Source organism: Plecotus auritus (genome assembly GCF_963455305.1).
Source record: "Plecotus auritus genome assembly, chromosome: 5".
Taxonomy (NCBI): Eukaryota; Metazoa; Chordata; class Mammalia; order Chiroptera; family Vespertilionidae; genus Plecotus; species Plecotus auritus.
The window spans coordinates 104710320-104733138 of NC_137776.1; the positions used below are offsets into that span (position 1 = coordinate 104710320).

A 22819-nucleotide genomic window follows, 5' to 3' on the forward strand; every position below is an offset into this window, starting at 1 on the left:
TCCGGCAGGCTGCTGGCTTGGGCTCCATAACTCCAGTCTTCTCTGTGTGCTTGCCTCTACATGCCCCACTTCCCCTTCCATCAGGGCAGCCTTATGGATGAGGGACTGCCCTGGGGATCTCATCTTAGTCTGGTCATCTTAAAAGACTATTCCCAAATAGGTCACATTCACAGGTACGAGGGTTAGGACTTCAACATCTCTTGGGGGCCACAGTACTACCCCTAACATACATCAAAACCAGAGGGCAGATGTAAGGCAACCGGAACGTGCCCGTGGAGCGCGTCCGTGGAGCTGGGACAGTTTTCTCTGCCTTTCAGAGACTGCGTCACGCAGGAGAGAGGCTGTCCGATAAGCCTGGCTGTGGCGGATCCATACAGGTGGAGAGTCTATATTTGCTTTTAAGACTGAGAAATAAATTATGTTTAAAGGGGATTTGAAAGATACTATAGGGATGAAATATTGTTGAACAAAATACTTAGCAACATTAGTATTGTCATCTAATAATCCTATTGTAGTAAACATGGTGATATAAATACATCTTTTTTTTTTTTTTTCAAAAAAGAATCAACTATTATTTCTAACTGCCTTGTCAGGAAAAATGTTTTTACTACATGTGTGGTGTCGTGGGAAACTTTTTTACCTTTGTCCCTGGTTCCTGGTACAGAGCTCCTGAAACCTGTGACGTGTCATTTTCACTCATAACGAGCTCCTCTGAACCGTGGCTGTGTTTACCTGATGAGGAGACTCTTGAGGGCCCTAGGTAGCTTAGGAATGTGGACTGGTCACCCACAGACCAACCCATGATTAAAGAGTTCAACATTCAGCTCCCATCCCCAGCTCACCACCCCCTCCCAACCCTGACCTCCGGGGAAGGGGGAGGAGCTGAAGACTGAGCTCAGTCACCAACAGCCAATAATTAGTCATCCCTGCCTCTGTAGTGAGTGTCATAAAGCCCCTACATGAAGGAGAACACATGAAGGTGCCGTGCTCCCTCCATACCTTGCCCTATGTGTCTCTTTTATTTGGCTGTTCCTGAATTGCATTCTTTATAATAAGCTGATAATAGTAAGTAAAGTGCTTTCCTGAGTTCTTTGAGCCATTCTTACAAATATTGAACTTGAGGGGAGGATTGTAGAAATCCCCGCCTGGCATCTGATGAGCGTGTTGGGGACTGGATGCTGAACCAATGGGTCAGACACTAACTCTGGGCAGTTAGTGTCAGAAGAGAATTAAGTTGTGGGGCTCCCAGTTGCTGTTTGAGAAGACACCACATATTTGCTGTCATGGGCGGAAAATCATCTCGACCTGAGTAAGGAGCGTAAGACAGAGCCTCCTCTGGGCTCGGCCTGCGCCGAGGCCCACCTGCCAGGTGGGAGCTGTCTTTGTATCAAACAATGAACCACAGAGGAAGACATTATTATCTGCCAGTGTCTTTCTGCTGCTCCCATTTCTTGGCATAATGATTGGAAAGCTAAAATAAAGTTTCTTTGTTATAATGATTGTGCTCAAGCTTTATGGAGGCCTAAAGTTCATGGTTATTGGTGAAAACTGGAATCTTAGTTTCATCAAACCTGAATCTAAATGTTTGGAAACAAGAAAGCCTATCTCAGCTGTTTGTAGACATAAATGGTTTGAGATAAAATATACAAAACCACTGTCGTTTGAATGGATGTGTGATTTCAGGATAAGCCTATAATGAAGTTCATTCAGCCATGTAAGCATGGAGTGGAGAAACAGCTAGCATTGTTTCATAAAGGTTTGCTACACATTAGGAAGACTGCTGACTGGTACCTGCAGGACTTAACTATGTTTGCCCTAAACCCGAGTTCAGCACATCAGCATTTGTCTGCCTTGCTTCCTCCGCCCATCCTTCCTTCATTAGCAACTATTCTGCTGCCACATCTCAGGGCTGGTGGGACTCATCAGCCCTTCCTTACGAAGCTTCAGATCAGTAAGCTTCAGATCAGTAGACCCGCATCTAGTAAACCTGGCTCCTACGGGTAAGGTTGTACTTGTGATGTGCCTCCAGGTGGGGCTCCAGGCAGAGTCCACAGGGAGCCTGACCTGTTGTGGGGTGAGGGCGACAGAGGACGTGTCCCTGAGAAGTGACACTGAAGGAGTAGTGGGGGCTACCTCAGTGAAGGAGCCATGTGAGCATGTTCCAAGCAGAAAGGGCTGCTGTGAGAAGGCCCCATGTGGAAGGGAAGGGAGCTTGGTGCTATTTGGACACGAAAGACCAAAAGGGCTGGAAAGGAACAGGACAGCCTGGTGCAGAGGGAGGGACCAGCTGGACCTTTCTGCGGGGCTCTGTGTGCATCCTCACCACGCGGCAGCTCCTTGGAAGGTTAGGGTTTAGTCTTTTTTTGTTTTTAAATATATTTTTATTGATTTCAGAGAGGAAGGGAGAGGGAGAGATAGAAACATCAATGATGAGAGAGAGTCATTGATTGGCTGCCTCCTGCCCGCCCCCTACTGGGGATCGAGCCTGCAACTCAGGCATGTGCCCTTGACTGGAATTGAACCTGGGACCTTTCAGTCCACAGGCCGACATTCTATCATCTGAGCCAAACCGGCCAGGGCAGGGTTTAGTCTTTAACTTAAGATACTAGCAAGCTGCTGGGCACCAACGTAGTTAGACTTGGGTTTGAAAGACATATGTGTGGAGAACCGATTAGAGCTGGGTGATGGTAGAAATGGGGAGACTCCTTACCCAGGTGAGAGATGGTATTAGCCTGGGCTAGGGCCATGGCAATGGAGATGGAAAACATTAAGCAGAAAGCATCCAGAAAGCAAAACCAACGCGACGCAGTGTTGGAGTGGACACAGGGAGAGAGGGAGGAGTCAGAGGCGGGGCCTGGGCTTCTGACTTGTGGAGCTACAGGGCTGACAGTGCCTTTGGGTGAGGGAGGGATTTTAGGGAAAAGACTAAGTTTGAGGCGGGGCTCATGGTAAATCAAGTTTGTACAATTTGAGACTGAGGTGCCATTGGGCCAGCCAAGTAGAAAGACCACGGAGATGATTGAAACATATGTCTGGAGGTCAGGGAACAGTTGGGGTTGGAGACGTAAGTTTTGGAGTTGCCAGGGTCACGGTGCAGCTACAGCTGTGAGCTGGAAAAAGATGTCTCAGTTGGAGCTCGTGGAGTGAGAAGGGAGGATGGCCTAACAGCCGTGGGCAAACTACGGCCTGCGGGCCGGATCCGGCCCGTTCGGCTGTTCTATCTGGCCCACGGAGCCGAAAGAGCGGAGGGTTCTCTTGCTCTCCCCTCCGCTCCTTTACTTTGAATTTATATTAGTTCACACAAACACTCCATCCATGCTTTTGTTCCGGCCCTCCGGTCCAGTTTAAGAACCCATTGTGGCCCTCGAGTCAAAAAGTTTGCCCACCCCTGGGACCGCACCCTGCACGAGTGGAGAGGCAGAGCGGAGAGGACAGGAGGGCAGGAGGGCAGAAGGGCAGGCGGGCAGGAGGAGCCCCTACAGAAGCCGCGGAGCCGGGCGCTCTGGTGCCTGGAGCTGAGGGGAAATGCGTGCTTCGGGAGGAGGTCGCAGAGGAAGTGCTGCAGAGAGGCTGCATGGGAGAAAGCAGAGGAGCCTGTTGGGTTTCCTAGTCTGGGGTCCTGCTGATCATGGGGATTCAGGCCCAAAGCCAGATTGGCAGGAGAGTGCAGTGACGGAACGGAGCCACCTTGTTTGGTAAGTTGTCTTATTTATCTTGTTTTGTACTTGGATTTTTGTACAGCTTGCTGCTAGTAGAGCAGAAGGGTTCTGTTCAGTTTAGGATTTTCCGAACTAAAACCAACCCACCAAGCAAGCAAACAAACAGACGGAGTGGGAATCTCAGTGCACTGGCTGCAGGCGTTGCCCACGAAGCCCAGGGGGCAGCGGGCTGTGAACTGTGCCGTCTGCTGCCCAGACGGCGGTGCTCCAATATTCCTGTCTTACTGGTATTTTGGGCCTGATCTAACATTTACTGAGAATCAAAAAGCCATAAAAGAAAAAAAATAGATTGGACCTTATCAAATAAGAAACTGTTGCTTATGAAAAGACATTGTTAAAAAAACGAAAAGACAAGCAGACACTGGGAGAAAATAGTTCTCTAGCTGCATCTATATCTGTATCTACCGGAAATGAGCTTACGTCCAGAACATACAATGGATTTTTAAAACTCAAAAGTAAGAAGCTATGCAGCCCAGTTAAAAGATGAGCAGAAGACTGGAGTAGACATTTCTGCAAAGGCGGCAGAGGAATGGCGGAGAGGCTGCTCCGCAGAGGGGAGGTCTGGGACCCCTCGGCCCCTCCCACTGGCCCCGCACAGCACCCGCCATGCTTCCCGCAGGTCTCCGCATGGCCCCTGTGCGGGTCCTCAAGGAGGGCCTGGCTGCTCCTGTCCCTCTGGTGGGCACTCACTGTGCTCGCTGTCTCCCCTCTTGCCTGTCTGAGGACAGCATGGCTGTGCTTCCTGTGGGTGGGAGGGGAGTCAGCCTCCTACACACACATTCTGTGTCCTTCCCTCCCACGTGGGCCTGGGGAACCAACAGGATCCTGCAGAAACGACTGCCGATGTCCAAGGCTGACAGGACACTGCAGCTTCTGCCTGGCTCTCGCTCTGGGAAGCCAGCGGCCGTGTTGTGAGGATGTTCAGGGAGCCCTGCAGCGAGGTCCAGGTGGCCTGCCCACACCCAACACGAACTTGCCAGGCATGTGAACAGGTGGCCGTGAAGATCCTCCTGCCCCAGGCAGACCTGGAGCCAGAGATGCCCAGTGAAGCCTCTCCTGAATTCTTGACTCACAAAAGCTACCCATGTGACATAAGAGATGGTTACTGTTTTAGCTGTTAGGTTTGAGGTGGTCTGTTATGCAGCAATGCCTAAATGATATATGTGGGAAGGAATAAGTAGCTCCCATGTGGCTGAGCCACATTCTCCTAATTACTTACAAAGAGCATATTTTGATGCCTGTCATTTATAAGGTTAAATATATTGTGTTTATCCCTCAGTTCTGAACCTGCAGGCAGGGGAGGAAGGAGGGAGTGAGGAGAGACAGGGAGAACAGGTTGGAGTTATAGGGGAGATTCTGGGGAAAGAGAAATGCTGAAAAGATAATTTTTAAGAAGCTTTAAGGAATCATGTGTGATATAACCCACATTTCTGACCCCACCCAAGAAACTGTCAGCAAAATACGTGTTGCTGTTTAAACTCTCGGTGGGGTTTGCAGGGAACACAGTCAGATGGAAATTGCACACAGATGGAAATTGCGCCATCGCATCATTTCCCCAAGTTCACACCAAGGAGGGGGCAGGGCTGCCCAGGCTCCGGAATTGCGTCTCCAGCTGCAGCAGCGGAAGCAGAGGAGCACAGCTCGGCTGGTCGGACACAGCTCTGCTGACGGACCAGCGGACAGACTCAGAGGACCTCCTCTGCTCCCGTCTGGTCTCACTAGATCCAAGATGGAGGAGTCTGGAACTAAGTGCTTCATGACCAGCTTTTAAAGCCTCCTTTACCCTTCAGGCGTCCTTGAGGGCCCCTTTCGGAGAAAACCCAAAGATAAACCCTGGCAGTCTGCAAACAACACTGGAAGAGGACCCCCGCCCCTTTGGGTCAGGCACCAGCAGTGGCGGAAGGAGGTTGTGTGGTGCGGCTGGGGCCAGGGCAGCTGGATAATGATTTCACCATCTTCTCTCATCCTCCCCGAACCCCTGCTGCCCCGGCCAGTAATGGTCAGTCCCTCCAATCTGCATGAGGAATGAGAAGTGTGCAGGATGTTCCCCCAAAGAGATTCAGCAAAAACAGCGAGAGGCTTAACTTATCAGGGGCAACTTCAGCCTTGTCCTTAGACCTTAGCGACAGAGCTTTCACTTCCTGCCATGTGTGAGGGAGGCGCAGGAGCAATTCCAGGGGTCTCGGGTGGTGCCCAAGGCCTGGGCTCTCCCTAATTCACCCCAACTAACAGGAAATGGTGTTTGAGCAAAAACACCAAACAAACTGCTTTATAGTCAGTTAAAAGATGAATCTCACACAGCACATAACAGACGCTGGAGATTCCAAATCCTTTCTCCAAGAGAGCAAAACAAAGGAAATTCCTAAGTTACTCACTGTAGGGACTGGCCTTCCAATTTCAGGCCTTCAGGCCTTTGCATGTGTTAAGCAAAATCAAGAATAAGCAAGAAAATATGCCATTTGAATTGCGTTCAAAATGTTTTTTACAAGTGAAGCAAATTACTTTTGCATGTTCTGGGGCTCTACGGAGAACAAACAGTGTTCTGCCTTTAATGAGTAAAATGACACAATTGGCTTTTACCAGTAAACCAAAAGCTGTGGTGGCTTCAGATAGCACCGCGCTCCGGGGCGCTCTCCACGCAGCCCCACCACAGTAGTTTCTGAGCTTTCTGGAGGGACACGGTGTCCCCACAGGGCGGCCGGCGGCTTGTTCATTTCCTGGGACGTTTCGCGTCCGCAAGCCCTCACTTCTGTGGTTCCCGCGCCGCTGGGTGCTGGGACTGGGCGGCTCTCCAGGGGAGCTGGTGGGGCGCAGTGTCGTCCTGACCTACTGACTTTTGACCAGGTCCCCGGGCTCCCGCACCCTGAAGGTGGGTGCGGCTGGACGCCCCCAGGCGCCACCTTTGCGGCCAGGAGTCCCGAGGCGCAGGCCTGAGGATGGGAGCGGGAGACAAGTCCCCGGACGAGCGGTGCCCCGGGTCCCGGCCCCCAGCTTCCCGCGCGCCACGCCCGTCGCCGGCGCGTCCCTCCGGCAGGGGGCGCCTGCCGGGCCTCGCTCTGCCCATCGGGGCGGGCGAGCGGGGACCCTGCCTCCTGCGCGCCCGCGGTCCGCCCCTCGCGCTCGTCCCGGCGGCTGGACTCCCGAGCCCGCGTCCCGGAGTCTCGCCGTCCGCCAGCGCCCGCGCCGCGCCCGGAGAGGAGGCGACCACGAGTTCCTCGAAAGGGACCATCTTGCGAAGGCCACGGACGCGCGGCCGACAGGGGTGGTGGCTCCCGGCCCCCCGCGCTGCGCCGGCCCCCCGCCCGGCCCCCACGGCCCGCGGCATGGCCCGGGGCCCGGCGCTGCCGCTGCTGTGCGCCCCGGCCGTCTGGGCGGCCACCGCGCTCCTGCTCCTCGCGCCCCGGACCGCAGGTAGGACTGCGCGCCGCGGGGCTCCTGGCTGGAGTCCGTCCCTTTCGCTCCCGGGCCCGCCCGCCGCCCGCCGCCGGGTGCTTTCCACTCGGCGCGGTCCGGGCCAGCTGAGTGTTTCCAGAGGCCGGGTGGCGCCGCGGGGAGCCCTTCGCCGGGTTTCCAAGGGTCGAGAGTGGGAACGCGGCCCGGCCCGGGTCCTCAGACGTGGCCCGTGTTTCTCAGGACTGACTCGGCCTATTCCCCGAGGTCCTCCCGGCGTCCCGGGAAGCGGGCTCCCCACCCCGCCGCTCGGTTGAGCGGGGCTTCGGCTTCCCTTTTGTTGGCCCCTTCCCCTCCCCTCCCCCACCGCCGGAGGTGGCCGAAGCGGCGTGTCCTGTGCTTGGGGTCGGCGGTCCCTGGGTGGTCTTTGGACCGCCTTCGGGCCTCACCCCAGGATCCGGGATGAGGCGCACAGCTGCAGGGACCGGCCCGGCTCCTGGGTGGCACTTTCCTTAAGGGGCACCCACTGTCCGGGAGGCCCGGCGAGGACTCCGCTGAGCGTAGGACCTGCCCTGAGGTTCACCGGGGCTGGCGGGAGAGGCCTGGGGTGCCGGGGGAGGAGGTGGCGCTCGCTCTCGCCGTCCAGACCCAGGCAGCACCCCGGCCTCTGCACCGCACGGTCGGATTCGGGGTATCCTGCCGGGTTGGGGGAGGCGCAGTGCCTCCAGGTCGGAGGTTTGCAAGCTTAAGTTCGACTTCAGCCCTAAAATCTGAGCCGCCTCCTTACACGCAAGTAGGTTTCAGTGTCGCCCACCGCACTCAATGTGCCCCCACCCCCGCATTCCTCCACGGGGGTGAGCATGAGGGGACCCGCGCTGTGTGGGGCTCGGCTCTTCCCGCGCCTTGCTGCCAGCTGCGCCTTCTGGGCGCCCCGGAGGCCAGTCCTCCGACAGGGGTGCTGGGCAACCTTCCCAGGGGCGTGTGGCTTCAGCAGATGCTGGTTACGTCGGACACGTCTGGTTCCTCGACTGGCGAAGGGGCTTTGCGGTAACGTTGCGGTCTCTAAAAACACCCCCACTCGAGGCGCGCGGCTAACTGGTGAGTCAAGTGCTCCATTCCAAGTCAGTCTGAGCGTCTGACAACATCCCTGCACCCGCGAGGACGCTTCTCCCTTTCGAGTGAGGGGGTTCATTTGCGGCGCTGTTGGCTGGGTGGGAGTGGGTGTGGGTGGGGGACAGACTCCGGGACGCCAGGTGGGTGTGGGTGGGCGTGGGGCCACCCCAGGGTTAGGGGGGGCGGTTTTAGTTGCTTTTTTGGGGGGAGGGGTGCGGGTCTCAGGGCTAGAGGTGGGCGTGCGGGAAGGGGTGATGAGTCTGTTGCTTACAAGATTGTAAACAAGAACAGGAAAGTGGCTCGCGCATTTCGGGCGCAGTGGTTTCCTCGTTTCCAGTTGAATTTAAGAAATCTCTGAGAACGAAGCAATCCTGTGTCATTTTCGCTAACTTTTGAATCCTGTGTAGAGGTAATTTTATTTTTCCAGTAATATAATAGTAGGCTCTCTAGGGGGAGGGAGTAGGAAAGCTTAAACAGCGATCTCTCCTGGAATTAGCTGAAAATTCAAAGAATATGGTCATATTCAAAATATGAATCAGTTTTATGATTACAGGAGATTTGGGGTTTTGGATATTTTCTGCTGTGACGATGAATCCATATAATTTGAGTGTGTTTTATACACGAAAAGTAGATTACTGTGTAAAAACATCGAAAGGTTATCTTAAAAGGATTTAGAAGTTCTTATTCTCTCTTTCTATAGAAGGCTCTGTTCCAAGGAGACAAATCCCTGACTTGGGACTGTGTTCCCCGCTTACGTAGGAGAGCTGGGAGTGGGGGTTTGGGGTCCACCCTCTCCCCAATTTGACAGTGAAGTGTTTACTTCTGGCCCGGATCCCTGGCGTGATGGTCATAATAAATAATGATAGTGATCCACTTGGAAGTAAATGAAAACATCTTGAAGAAGAAGACTTTGTGGAAAAAGAACAGTTTTTATGCAGCAAGGCAACATGTTTTTCTTATTATGGCTGTGTACCAAGCAAAGAAGCAGTGCGCATTGGAAATGTTCCCGTATTTAATGGTGAGAGCCAGTTTAACCCTCATGTCTACTGGATAAAGAATGCCATCCTGAGACTGAGCGCTGCTCATCCATCTGTGTGACATCCGGTCTAAGCTCGCCGGCCAAGCAGCGGTGACTGCGGCGGGGGCTGGTCAGGGGCTGAACTTCCCATGAGTACCGTGCTGGTTAGAGCACTCACGAATTCTGCTTATTTTGCATGCAAAAAGCAACATCGGTTCAGAAGTGTGCATTTACGGGGGTAGGTTTTGGTGATAGTGATCTGCAGATTTACCAGGCACTGTGAAGTAACACTTCTATTTTTATTGGTAAACCTTCCTATTTATTTGGTTAAAGGGCAGCTGTAATTGGTACTTGCACGTCATTGTTTGTTAGGGTGTGCCTTGACTTGTTTTACCCTCGGAGACAGCCTGGCAGAGTCAGAATTTTCCCCTGACCTTTTTTGGGAGAATCTTTTCCCCGAGATCAATGGAATGAAAATGCCTGGGAAGGGGAGCAGCCTGTCTGACAGGGAGGGAAGATGAATCCCCTAAAGCCAGGTTTCAGCGGGAGAAGTGGCACTCCTTTAAAATGCATCCCAAGGGAGGCCAGGATGTGGAAATCATCATCATCATTGAAATGGAACTGGGTGTGAAAGGCTGGGCCTCCCAACCTGCAGAGCCCGACCAGTCTGATTAGGTACAGGAAATTTGTGTGCGCTAATGCTTGTGGAGAGCTCTAATTACACTAATTCCAAGTTGTAGTCAGGGAAAAGAAAGTGGGCTACTAAGTGTTACCCTCCCCCCAGGTTTATTACCAGCTTCCAATGCCTGAGGCCTTTTGGTGTTTATCTGGCCCATTTCCTGGGAACCTGGAGGGGGGCTTGTGCCCCACCCCCTATCTGGTGGTTACCACGTGGAGAAGGGCTGGACTAAGCCTTGGGTTGACCTGCTGTGGCTCCAGGAGGAGGGGTGTCCTTAAAGGCTGTGACTGTTCCTGGTGAAGGAAGTTAAGATGTTACCTTTAGTCACTAAGGCAGCTCCTTTTTTGGAGACTGCAGTGATCACCAGTGGATCCCTTGAATATCATGCAGGAGAGGTTTCAGAGTCATGGGGCCTCCCTTTGCAAAGGACGCATTCAATGCGGTGAAGTCCGCGTTTTGTGTGGCCAGTAGCATTCTCATGAAGGGATCTTTCGGCTAAAAGGACTGGTTCTGAAAACTGCTTCCCAGGGACCCTTTTTGGGTCTTTGGTTTTGTGTTGCTTGACTGCAGCACTGTACCAAATGTTAGTTCAGCACACAGTGAGGGCTTCTTGAGTTTTGAAGTGAAAATCAGAGCAAAACAAGGAGCTTGGCCCATTGATTATGGCTGTACCGACTGAGTTTGCACCAGCCCCTCCTTCTAGTGTGTATATATTTGGTTTGGTGGAGCAGTTTGCCAAATTGGAAATAAGGGTGGTATGGCACTGGTTGAATGTGCAGTTGTCATAAAATATGTCTGATCTTAAAATCATATTAACAGAGTGGCCAAGAAATTGCTGAACAATGTTGGAAAATTTCAGAAAGCTTTTCAAAAATAGGGAATTGTGTTGGTGTGGTTAGCTCCATTGTTGGGATTTCTGGCCTTTTTTTTGGTAAGTTCTATCTCTGAAAGAATAAAAAAATTCAAAGCCAAAGGGAAGGAAATAATTACAGAAAAATCTAGCCTAATTGGAATAAGTGGCCTATCCTCTACAAAGTCTTAAGTTCCAGTGGGAGGTAGTGTGTGTGTCTTTAATTGTCATTGGAATGAGCTTCAGTAAGCACCCTGTCACGTTTGAGATGTTATCTGGGGAGAAGTATCTGCTTCTTCAAGTCCCCGGGAGTGGGGGAGGGTTTCCCCAACTCTTAAATGCTCCCTCACAATGGTTTCTACACCCGGTCCTCCTGGAGGGCCAGTTAACCAGCCTGCAGCTAACTTGTAGACGTCCTCCCTGCAGACTTGTGCGGTGGACTGTGGCAGCCACTAGGCACAGGTAGCTGTTTAGGTTTAAGGTAATTAAGCTGAAGGAACTAGCTGCATTTCCTTAGTTGCCTGTGGCAGTTGGCTGACATCACTGCAGAAGCTTTGTCTGCCACCACTCTCGTGTGCTTGTCACTGTTGCTTCAGGAACATCTCCTAAAACTGGGAGCAAGGAGGGACTTCCTGATGTTTGCTTAGAGTTTTGTTTGTTGATTGTGGGAGATTTGAAGGCAAAAATGTACTGGATTAACTCTGATCTGTGGAACCAGAGGGCCCTGCCGGTGTGATGACCAAGGCAAGGAAACCTGAGCTATAGGGAATGTGTAGGGCTTGGGGGTTCCTGAGGAACTGGATGGGGACCTAAGAGTTCCATCTAGAATGTGAGCAACCACAAATGGATGGCAAGAGGGGGTAGGATGGGAGTGAGGAAGCTTTGGGCACAATTTCTGGGTCATATCCCACCTTGGGTAGAGTCCACCTTGTAGCCCTATCAATCATAGAGTGTTATTTTGTGTTTTTGACACTTATAGAACACTAGAGGCCCGTTGCACGATATTCATGCAAGAATAGGCCTTCCTTCCTCTGGCTTCGCTCCCGGCCACCAGGGATCCTGCAAGTCCTCACTCCCCGTGGGAGCACCGCTCCTATAGCTCCCTCCGCTGACTCCCCTCCCCCTCCTAGGAGGTGTCCTGCCCCTCCTGGCAGCTCTGCGTTACATATGCAAATAACCCGCCATCTTTGTTGGGTTAATTTGCATACTCACTCTTGATTGGCTGTGGGCATAGCAGAGGTACGGTCAATTTACATGTTTGTCTATTATTAGGTAAGACTAGTGGTGCATGAAATTCTTGCACATTAAAAGGGAATTAATTAGAGGAAATACTTTAATATTGCTATTTGCCCTTTCTCTATAATGGAAGTGTCAGAGATGAAAGAAAATTAGTAAAATGTATATGAAAATCTCCCTCCTGTCAGAGTCTGGGGCATGCTGCGGGACCTAAAGTCAAGTCCCTGCCCACCACCCGCATGTGCTTCGAAAACGCAGAAGACCCAGACCCCGCTGGCCCCGCCCCCATTGGGTGAGACCCAGACCCAGCTGGCCCCACCCCTGTCAAGCCCCACTGGGCGGGGGGCTTGGCCTGAGGTCCCCCGGCCCGGTGTTGGGGCAGGGGGGCATGGCATGAGGTCCCCTGTCACGGCCTGAGGTACCCCCTCAAGCCCCGCCAGGTGAGGGGCACGGCCTGAGGTCCCTGCCAAGCCCTGCGGGGTGGGGGGTGCGGCCTGAGGTCCCTCGCCCCGGCCAGGCGTCATGCAGCCTCAGGTTCCTGCTGTTCAGTCGTGATGTTACGGCATCCCAGCAAATTAGTATATTCCTCTATTATACAGATTGGGAAATAACATTTGGAAATTGAGAATTTTCTTTCTGACAGTGAAATAATACCCAGATCACCATATCATCAACTTTTATAACATGGGGCTAGTTTCCAGAGCAATTTAAAATAGTGAAAAATTGAGCACCACAATAATTCTGTAGGAAGAGATGGTGACCAGGTGTGTTCTTGTCTTAAAGAGGTGTGAGGGGTGGATGGAGGACAGGATTGGAGGGATGGCTGGTTGTGCATCTGCTTATTTTTTTTTTAAGTTATTTTATTGATTTTTTACAGAGAGGAAGGGAGAGGGATAGAGAGTTAGAAACATCGATGAGAGAGAAACATCGATCAGCTGCCTCCTGCACACTCCCCACTGGGGATGTACCCTCAACCAAGGTACATGCCCTTGACTGGAATCGAACCCGAGACCCTTCAGTCCGCAGGCCAACGCTCTATCCAACTGAGCCAAACCAGTTAGGGCTGCATCTCCTTATTTTTTTAAAAAGAAACATAAAGGAGAAACCAGAAAGTGACATCAACATTCCTCTTCATTAATGCATATGCATGAGATACATTTTTATGTATGTGCATAAGTAGACCCGTTTAACCACTTTTAAGTGTACAACTTAGTGGCATTCAGTATATTCACATTGTTCTGCTACCATCACCACAACCCATCTCCAGAACTTTTTTCTTCTTCCCAAACTGAAACTGTTCCCATCCAACACTAATTCCTAGTCCCTCTCCCCTGACCACGGCACCCACTCTTCTGTTTTCTGTCTGTATGAGTTTGACTGCTCTGGGTACCTCATGTAAGTGGAATCACACTGTATTTGCTCATTTGTGCCTGGCTTCTTTCACTTAGCATAGTGTTTTCAAGATTCATCCATGCTGTAGTATGTGTCAGTCCTCCACTTTTTAAAGGCTGACTAATATTCCATTGTGTACATGCACACATCTCTCACACACCATATGTGTAGCACATTTTGTTTTTCCATCTGTTGGCAGACGTTCGGATTGTTTCCACCTTTTGGATATTGCGAATGAAGGTGTCTGTTTGAGTCCTGCTTTCAGTCTTTTGGGTATATACACAGAAGTAAAATTGCTGGATTATATGGTAATTCTATTTTTAATTTTTTGAGGAACCACCATACTGCCAACACTTGTTATTTTCTGTTTTATTGATAATAGCCATAATGAGTGTGAGGTGCTATCTCATTGTGGTTTTGATTTGCATTTCTTTAATGACTAGTGATGTTGAGGATCTTTTTGTATCAGCTGTATGTATTTCATGACCATTTGTATATATGCTTGGAGAAGTGTCTCCAGATCCTTTGCACATTTTTATTTTTAAACATTTTTTTTATTGATTTCAGAGAGGAAGGGACAGGCAGAGAGAGATAGAAACATCAATGATGTGAGAGAATCATTGATTGGCTGCCTCCTGTGCTATTGGGGATCAAGCCCGCAACCCAGGCATGTGACCTTGACTGGAATCGAACTCGGGACCCTTCAGTCCGCAGGCTGATGCTCTATCCACTGAGCCAAACCAGCTAGGACCCTTTGCACATTTTTAAATCAGATATTTTTGGTTGAGTTATAGGACTTCTATATATTCTGGATATTAACTCCTTATTAGATAAATGATTTGTACATATTTTCTGTGGGCTGCCTTTCCACTCTGTTGATAATGTCCTTTGATGCACAAAAAGTATTTAATTTTAATGAATCCAATTTATCTTTTGTTTTCTTGTTTTATCTGTGATTTTGGTGTCATATCCAAGAAATAATTACTAAGTCCAAACTCATGAAGTTCTCCCCGCCCCCCTCCCGCCGTGTTTTCTTCTAAAAGTTTTGTAGTTTTACCTCTTGTGCTTAGGTCCTTAGTTTATTTTGAGTTAATTTTTGTGTATGGTGTTAGGTAAGGATCCAACTTCATTCTTTTGCATGTGGATGTCCAGTTTTCCCAGCACCCTTTGTTGAAAAGACTGTTTTTTTTTCCTTGAATCGTTTTGGCACCTTTGTCATTTGCCACATACGTACTGTTTATCTCTGGGCTCGCTGTTGCATTGGTCTGTGTGTCTGTCTTCACGCCACTCTTTTGATTACTGTAGCTTTGTGAGGTATGTTTTGAAATTAGAAGTGTGAATCCTTCAATTGTTTCTTTTTCTAGGTTGTTTTGGCTATTTGGGAGCCCTTAAAACTCCATATAAATTTTAGGGAGGATTTTCTATATCAACAAAAAAATGTCATTGGGATTTTGATAAGGATGCACTGAATCTGTAGGTGGCTTTGAATAGTATGGGCATCTTAACAAATCTTTTAGTCCACAAACATGGATGTCTGTGCATTTAGATCTTTAATTTCTCTCAGTAGTGTTTTGTAGTTTTCAGTGTACAAGTCTCTCACCCACTTCATTGGATTTGTTCCTAGGTATATTTTTCTTTTTGATGCTATTGTGAGTGGAAATGTTTTCTCAATTTCCTTTTCAGATTGTTCTTTGTTAATGCATAGAAATGCAACTGATTTATTTTGTTTTTAATTAACAGGTTCTGGCTAGGAAAGAATTCAGAGCCAAGGCCCAAACTGTAAGAGAATATTTATTGGGTAAATCACAGAGATATAAAAAGTAATTCATAAAAGAAGTGGGCTTAGGAAACAAGTCATAGAGGTAAAGGAAGGGTCCTAGGAGCCTGAGAGTGAGGAAGCTAATGGTAACTGCCTGGGGCAGGCCAGGGGGAAGGGGGAGGGGTAGGGGAAGGGAAAGAGGTGGGGATGTTCTTGGGAGGGAGAGCACCAAAATGCAGCTGATTCTTGCCAGTTGATTTTGTATAATGCAAGTTTTCTGAATTCGTTTATTAGCTCAAGTAGAATTTTTGTGGATCTATAAGTAAGATCGTGTCATCTGTTAACAGATAATTTTACCTCTTTCCAATTTTGGATGTAACTTCTTTCTTTTTTTATTTTTGCCTAATTGCTTTGTCTGGAGCTTCCAGGGTTGCGTAGAAGTGGTGAAAGAGGACCTCCTTGTCTTGTTCCTGATCCTGGAGGAGATGCTCTCAGTGGCTCACCATTGAGTATCATGTTATCTGTGGGCTTGTCCGTGGCCTTTATTATGTTAAGGTAGTTCTTTCTGTTCTTAGCTTATTTTTATGTATTTTTGTATAGTTCAGACTTTCGGAACATGCAAATGTTCTACATGTTCAAAAATAAAATGCAATTAAAGATGGCACGAAACCAAAACAGAATGCAAACAAGTAAAGGAACCCAATTATATGCAAATAAATCATGTAATGGCACTGACGGGAAAGAGGGACCTAGTTCACGTGAATGTGGACCCCGTCCTTTGACTACATGTCCTCAGTCTGGGGTAAAAACAAGCCTGATGACAAATCTTGCACTTTCCGTAGGTTGGCTTCTCCTAGGGGGATGTGTGTAACAATTCTGAAACCATTTTGTGACTTGTGGGATTGGGCAAATACGAGAGGTGTTGATAGCACTGGAGCCAGGGTCCCCACTGAGGAAGATGGGAGATAAAAATACAGCATGAGGGAAGGCAGGTGAGAACCTGGAGGGATTGGAGTGGAATTGGAAAGAGTGGTATAACTCATGATACATATATGTATATTAATATATACCTACCTATATACATGTATGTAAAATAGTATGTTAAGATTATAATTCATAATTTGTAAAATGTAGGATTTTCCAAAAAAATGTATACACACTTTAACAGCTGATAACTCAATTTTGAAAATAAAATGTATTTTAAGAAACACTGCCTTTATAATTATTTAAAGTTATTTATATATATTTTTTCTATACATAACAGTTATTTCCTAGCACCTCATTAGCCATGAGCTCTCTTAGTGCCCAGATCTTGGTTTCTAAATACCGTTACACATGAAAGGAGCCAGCATGCCGGGGTATAGGTTCAGGACAGGAAAAATACAAGACGAGCCAGGAGCGTGTTCTTGTGATAGAAAGTAAGTGATCAAAAGTAATGGGAACATATCAAATACACAAGTGCCAATTTGGAGGAGTTCCAGTGGTTAAATTGGGGACAATTTAAGCATCAAATAAATAAGGCCAAGCATGTATACGTGGGACAAAATAGAAATTTATGAATCAAAATTGATAAAAAGTAAGTAAGTAATTGAATACATGTATTAGTTTCCCAGGGTTGAGGTAACAGAGTACTACAAAGTGGGTGACTTAAAACAATGGAAGCGGATTCTCTCACCTGTTGTGGGTTCTGGGGGCTGGGAGTCGAGAATCCAGGTGTTGCAGTGCAGGTGCACTCCAGGGCCATGTGGGCAAATCCTTTTTGCCTCCTCACTTCCTGGCGATCGCTCCTGGCGGTCCTGGGCTGTCCCCTCTGTGTCTCTGTGTGTCCCTTCCACCTCTTAAACAGTAGTCACTGGAGTTGGGCCCATTTAAAGCGAGGATGATTTTATCTCCAGATCCTTCACTCATTACTTCTGAAAAGACTATTTCCAAATAAGGTCATATTTGAAGCTCTGGATGGGTATGAATTTGGGGGGGACATTTAACCCAGTGCATCACAAAAGCAAATGGAAGCAGGCCGGTGAAGAGAAGCCACTTTCTACAGCAAATGCCAAATAACAAATGCGAAGTGAGTTGGACAAATCACATTTGCAACAATAATTGTACAGATTGATTTGGGCAAGAATCATCCATGAATGCTGACTCTAGTTAAGTCGGTTCATGTGGATGGGGAGCAGGAAGTGTTCATGGCTCACAGTATGTCCCCACAGGGGACAATGAAAGACTGTAGACCAGAGAAAGCAGACATCACCCTAACTGGGTGACCAAGTGAGGCTCACAGCATCAGTGTGGACAGATGGACATGGTCCACCAAGAAGGATACAGCTTCAGGGTCCAGTGGGGGAGCAGAAGCAGACTCTCGTGGTCAGAGGTCCGAAAGGTTGGCGACCGCTGCTCATGGTGACACAAACCAGCAAGCCCAGGTGGAGGTGCTTCTTTCTTCCTTTCCCTTTCCCTTTCCCCTTCCCTTTCCCTTTCCCCCTTTCCCCTTCCCCTTCCTCCCTCCCCTCCCCCTCCCCTTTCCTTAGAATATGTTGATTTTAGAGAGGAAGAGAGAGAGAGGGGGGGGGAAACATCGATGTGAGAGAGAAACATTGATCAGCTGGATTGAACTACAGTTTAGGTATGTGTGAGAAAATGCTCACCTGTCCGAATTCAGAGGATGGACTCGGAGACAGAAAATATGGCGAAAATGAGACTTCTAATAATATAGTCTCGAGAACGGGTGTCTTTGGTCACAGGCACAGGTGATATTTATCCTATTGCCCGAGAGTCCCTCCTGTAGTTCCTCATTGGCTGAGCACTATGGAGTTTACAGTCTATCCCAAACGACACCTGGTCTTGCCGTCTCCCATTGGGTTATTTAGAAAAATGGGCTGGACCTTTTCTAGTGGCCTCCACCTCCCCTTGTCTGGGGGAATCTTCCTGGAACATGTGCTACCAGCCACGTGTACAGCTCTCCCCCTCTCCCACCCCCCACATCCTGTTTGCTCTGGGGAACTTCAGGAACCGCCTGGCCACATGCTGTTTCTTTTCTATGAAGATGAATCAGAGGCATGTATCATATAGTATGTGCCCTGACTGCGAATCAAACCTGCAACCTTTTGGTTGGTCAGGTCTGGTGCGGAATTTTCTGAAACAACTGGCCTAAGTGAAGCACAAATGCGGCGGAGGATGGGCCACAGGACACGTGCAGAGTGAGATCCCAGCGGGGCCTGTGCTCCAGCAAGGACTCGCCGATGGCAGCATTGGAACCTCTGATGAGACTGCATGTGGACACATGTTATGCAAAAGTGTCTCCAGGTTGACGCTCCTGCATGTGTTCTTTGCACAGGTTCTACTGAGCAGGTCCTTGCTCTTAGGAAGTGCCCCCAGGTGTTAAGGGGGAAGGGTGTGAAGTCTGCAGCCTCCTCTGAGAGAGTGGAGAGAATGATAAAGCAGGGGGGGGGGGGGGGGAGGGGAACGTGAAAAATTAGTGAATTTGGGTAAAGAGTATGGGGAGTTTTATGCATGAATATTGCACATTTTATATACGTCTGAGATGATTTTAAAATGAAGAACTTAAAGTGTTGAGTTGTACAAATGTGTGACTGTAGCTATGGAGTCAATAATAGAGTTTAGTAAATTCTCTTAGAAGAAAGACTCAAATGGTTATTCTTTTATTGGAAATGGTGTCAGACCTCACCCAGGGATGGGGAGGGTGGGATCCACATGCCTTCAAGGACAGACAGCATTTGATGGATAGGGCTGAGATCACCAAGTCTTAGTCTTGTGTCTGGGTCGCCAGAACGTCTCACACGTTCCCTTGGCTTGTTACTCTGGAAGACGTCACGCAGATGTGAGTCAGAGTGGTGCGTGTTTCCCCAGCCTCCGCAGGCACCGTGCCTGTTAGGTCGGCACCATCCCCTGGCCCACTTGTGAGACCTAGACAGCCGTCATGTTTTACCTGGAAACACGGAAGCACGGATGGTAAGAACTGGTTTCCACAAAATCGCAATGCTGTTCTCAGGCACCACAGGCAAGTGTGCCGGGCACCCAGGCCTGCCGCTCTCCTGGCTCTCTGGAAAATGGCCTTTCACATTGGGTTCCTTCACAGCAGTGGAGGCCAGGTGCACCCACCAACCTTGGTTTTTACTGCCAGAATGGCCTTCAGTCAGACCCTAGGTTTTCCCTTGGGCCTGGGCTCTACATTCCAGCAGGTGCGGAGGCCCAGGGACCCTCCCCAACTTGAAGGAGGGCTGAAGGGTTGCCTACGGAGGTCCCTTAGAGCTTGACCTAATCCAGCTCTTCCCAGTCTCTTTCTTCTGATCCCCTCTTTCCGGGTGTGCCCTCCTGCCTCTCCCACCCCCAGGAGAAGTGTTCTGCAGGGGCCCGTGGAGAGTGGGTCATTCTCCACCATTCAGGGCACTGGACTTATTAAAACCAGGAAGGGGTCCTGCGGTGCAGCAAGGGCCAGAGGAAGGCCTGGTAGCTCAGGTGTGTGCTGCCCACCCCCTTTGCAATAACAGAAGACTCCGTTTTGTGCTTCCCAATGTGGAGGGTCTGGCATCCCCCTTGGAAATGCAGACTGACGGGTGGAGAGAATGTGTTCACAGCCTACAAGACTGATGAAGGGGCTTGGTAAATAATTCATAATACGAATAACAAAAATAAGTGCTCCAATGAAAAGAGGGACACAGGGTAGAGCAGGTAGTTTGCAAAACAAAAGTATAAAAGGGCAAACATTTAGGAAAAGAGTTTGGGTTTATTAGGATTTAGGAAGTGCAGATTGTAATGGAGTAACACCAGTGTTCTGAGTTTTGTCTGCAAGCGAGGTGGATAAAGAGGCCTGTGTCAGCGGTGATGTGGGGCACGGCATTGTGGTGTGTAGGCTGCCACTCTGAGGGCAATTGGACATTGTCTGTCAACATTAAAAACACGTATTCTGTTGCCTGCCCTAAAGACAACATATGTGCCTGGGAGCCATGCTGCTCCCTGCTGTACTGTTTCTAATGGTGAGAAACTGGAAGTATTGGTATGTCTTCTAATGGGAGCCCTAACCGGCCCTGTCTCAACTATGGATTATTATGCAACAACTACATGAATTTGGAGACCTGTGGATGCCACCAGAGGGAAATTTCAAAGAGATTTAGGGTGGGGAGAAGGTTGCAGAAGGAAATGTGTTGAATGTGATTGATCTAAACAGTCCCACCTCCTCACCCATTTCTGTGGAGATACCTAAAGCAGAATATGGGAGAGAGTTAAAAGGCTGTGGCGGTGGAAATATGATTGGAGCTGCCTTTCAGAATTTGCAGTTTCATAGACTCATAGGTACAGAGAACAAACTGATGGTGCCAGGGGGGAGGGGCTTGGGTAAATGGACAGAAGAGGGGAAGGAGATTAAGATGTGAAAACTTAGAGTTATAAAATAAGTCACTGGCATGTAATGTACAGCACAGGGAATATAGTCAATAATACCTAATAACTGTGGCATATAAATCCTGAACCACTATGTTATATACCTGAAACTAATATAATATGGTATGGTCAAAAGGTACAAGCTTTCATTTATAAGCTAGGTACTAACGATGCAGTAGACAACATGATGACTATCGTTAGCACTGCTGTGATAGTGGACAGTTGTTAAGAGCGTTAATACTAAGAGTTCTCATGACAGGAAAAATGGGTTTCTTTATTTGATTTTTCTTTTTATGGCATTTCTATGAGATATTGCATGCTAACTAAATGTGTGTGGTAATCATTTCACAATATATGTAATTCAGACTTGTGCGGTACACGTTAAGCTTATCAGTGATACATATCAATTATATCCCAGTAAAACCACCCCGAATTTACAGTTTCAAGTTTTTATGGCTTAAGTCATTACTTAATGACTTTGAAAAAAATATGTTTTTTATTGATTTCAGAGAGGAAGGGAGAGGGAGGGAGAGAGAGATAGAAACTCAACAATGAGAGAAACAATGATCAGCTGCCTCCTGCACACTCCCTGTTGGGGATCGAGCCTGCAACCCGAGCCTGGGCCCTGACAGGGAATCAAACAGGTGACCTCTTGGTGCCTGGGACGAGGCTCAACCACTGAGCCACGCAAGCCAGGCTTACTTAATGACTTTTTATGAAGAGAATGTGACATTGTTATAGATTGAATTGTGTTTCCTCCAAAAAAGATATGTTAGAGTCCTCACTCCCGGTACTTCAGAATGTGACCTTATTTGGAGAGGTCCTTGCACGTTAAGACAAGGTCATTGGGGACCTAATCCACTTAGACTGGTGTCCTTATAGAAAGGGGGAAATGGGCACAGAGACTGACACGCAGAGGAAAGACAATGTGAGGCCACAGAAAGGCTGCCTGCAAGCCAAGGAGGGAGGTCTCAGGAGAAACCAGCCCTGCCCGTGATCTCTGCTTCCAGCTTCAGAGCCAAGACCTTAAGTGTCTGTTGTTTAAGCTGTCTTGGCTGTGGTGCTTTGCGAAGGCAGCCCTAGCTGACTCATACTTACAGGTCTACACTCACATGCATGCTAATCAGGTATTCTTTTTCTTTTTTTAAAAGGTCAGAGCAAGGCAACTTTATTGACTCATTTTGTAATGAAAGCAACAATGAAAAACACACTCAGAGCAGTAAGACATTTCTTAATCAGGGAAAAATGAGGCTCCTTTCATAGCCTTTGCTAAAATTAGCAGTCTAAAAAGGCAGGAACGACAGAGAAGGTTAAAAACACTGTTGAGTTCATTTCTAAGACATCTGTAGAAAAAAAGACTACCTTACTGGACTCTGAAAAGGAGACTTTCACACCAGAGACCTCTCCTTCATTGAAACGAGGTCTCACATCAAGGATTATCTTGGCAACAATGACTAGATAACATTTTCGGGACGCCAGCTGTGGAAACGGCTTTTGTGGCTGGTTGAAGAGGCAGATTCCAAAAGCAGCGGGGTCACCTCTAATTATATCAGGCTTGAGTCTTGACCATGGACTTGATTGGTGAACGTCCACAGCAGGAATTCTATAAGTGCTGTTGGCAATTTGATCTTCACTGGTCTGCTGTCCCTTCTTCCTTTTTTTTGGTATTGTTTTCTATTGATTTTATTTTTGGAGCATCTGCAAAGGAATTTGATAAAAAAGGTTCCACTGCTAACCAAGACCCCTTCTACCTGAGCCTTCCAGGACTTGTGTGTAGCTAACGGGCTGGGCCCAGGGCTGGGTAGTGTTGGGGAGTCTGGCACAGACTCACCAGGCCTGGTACGAGCTCTCTGTGCACCACAGTCTGGCATGGCGAGTCCATTCTGGAGAGCTTGGCATCGGAGGGTGTCCCTCCAGGAGCTTGTGGGCTGGCGCTGCTGCTGTGAACCGTGCTGGCCAGCTCCGGGCGGCCTCTGGGCACTTTTGTGCCGCAGCCCCCTTTCCAGGCCTGCTCTTCAAGGGTCATTGGTCAGCCCTCTCCACCTTCCCTCAGCTGATTGCCTGGCTCTCCAGGGGGGAGTTGAGCCTCAGAGCAAGTGAGGTGGCCCCTCTGTGTGGGAGCTCCAAGATGCCAGGCTCCCACGCAGGCCTGTTTCCCTCAGGGAAGCCTGGGTAACAACAAAAACAAAACCCAAGGAAAGCAGACGTCTTCTGGAGCTGGGATTGTGACGCCTGTCAGCCTATTGATCTATCTCATCTGGGGGCC

General features: G+C 48.9%; 1 protein-coding gene across 1 annotated transcript in view; it reads left to right on the top strand.

The window, feature by feature from the left end:
- The first annotated feature begins 6678 nt into the window (after positions 1–6678).
- ROR2 (receptor tyrosine kinase like orphan receptor 2) overlaps positions 6679–22819 on the top strand; it is a 205185-nt gene continuing 189044 nt past the window's right edge. The window contains exon 1 of the mRNA XM_080669171.1: positions 6679–7130. Coding sequence (XP_080525297.1) covers positions 7043–7130 — 88 coding nt within the window. The 5' untranslated portion in view covers positions 6679–7042. The remainder of the gene's footprint in view (positions 7131–22819) is intronic.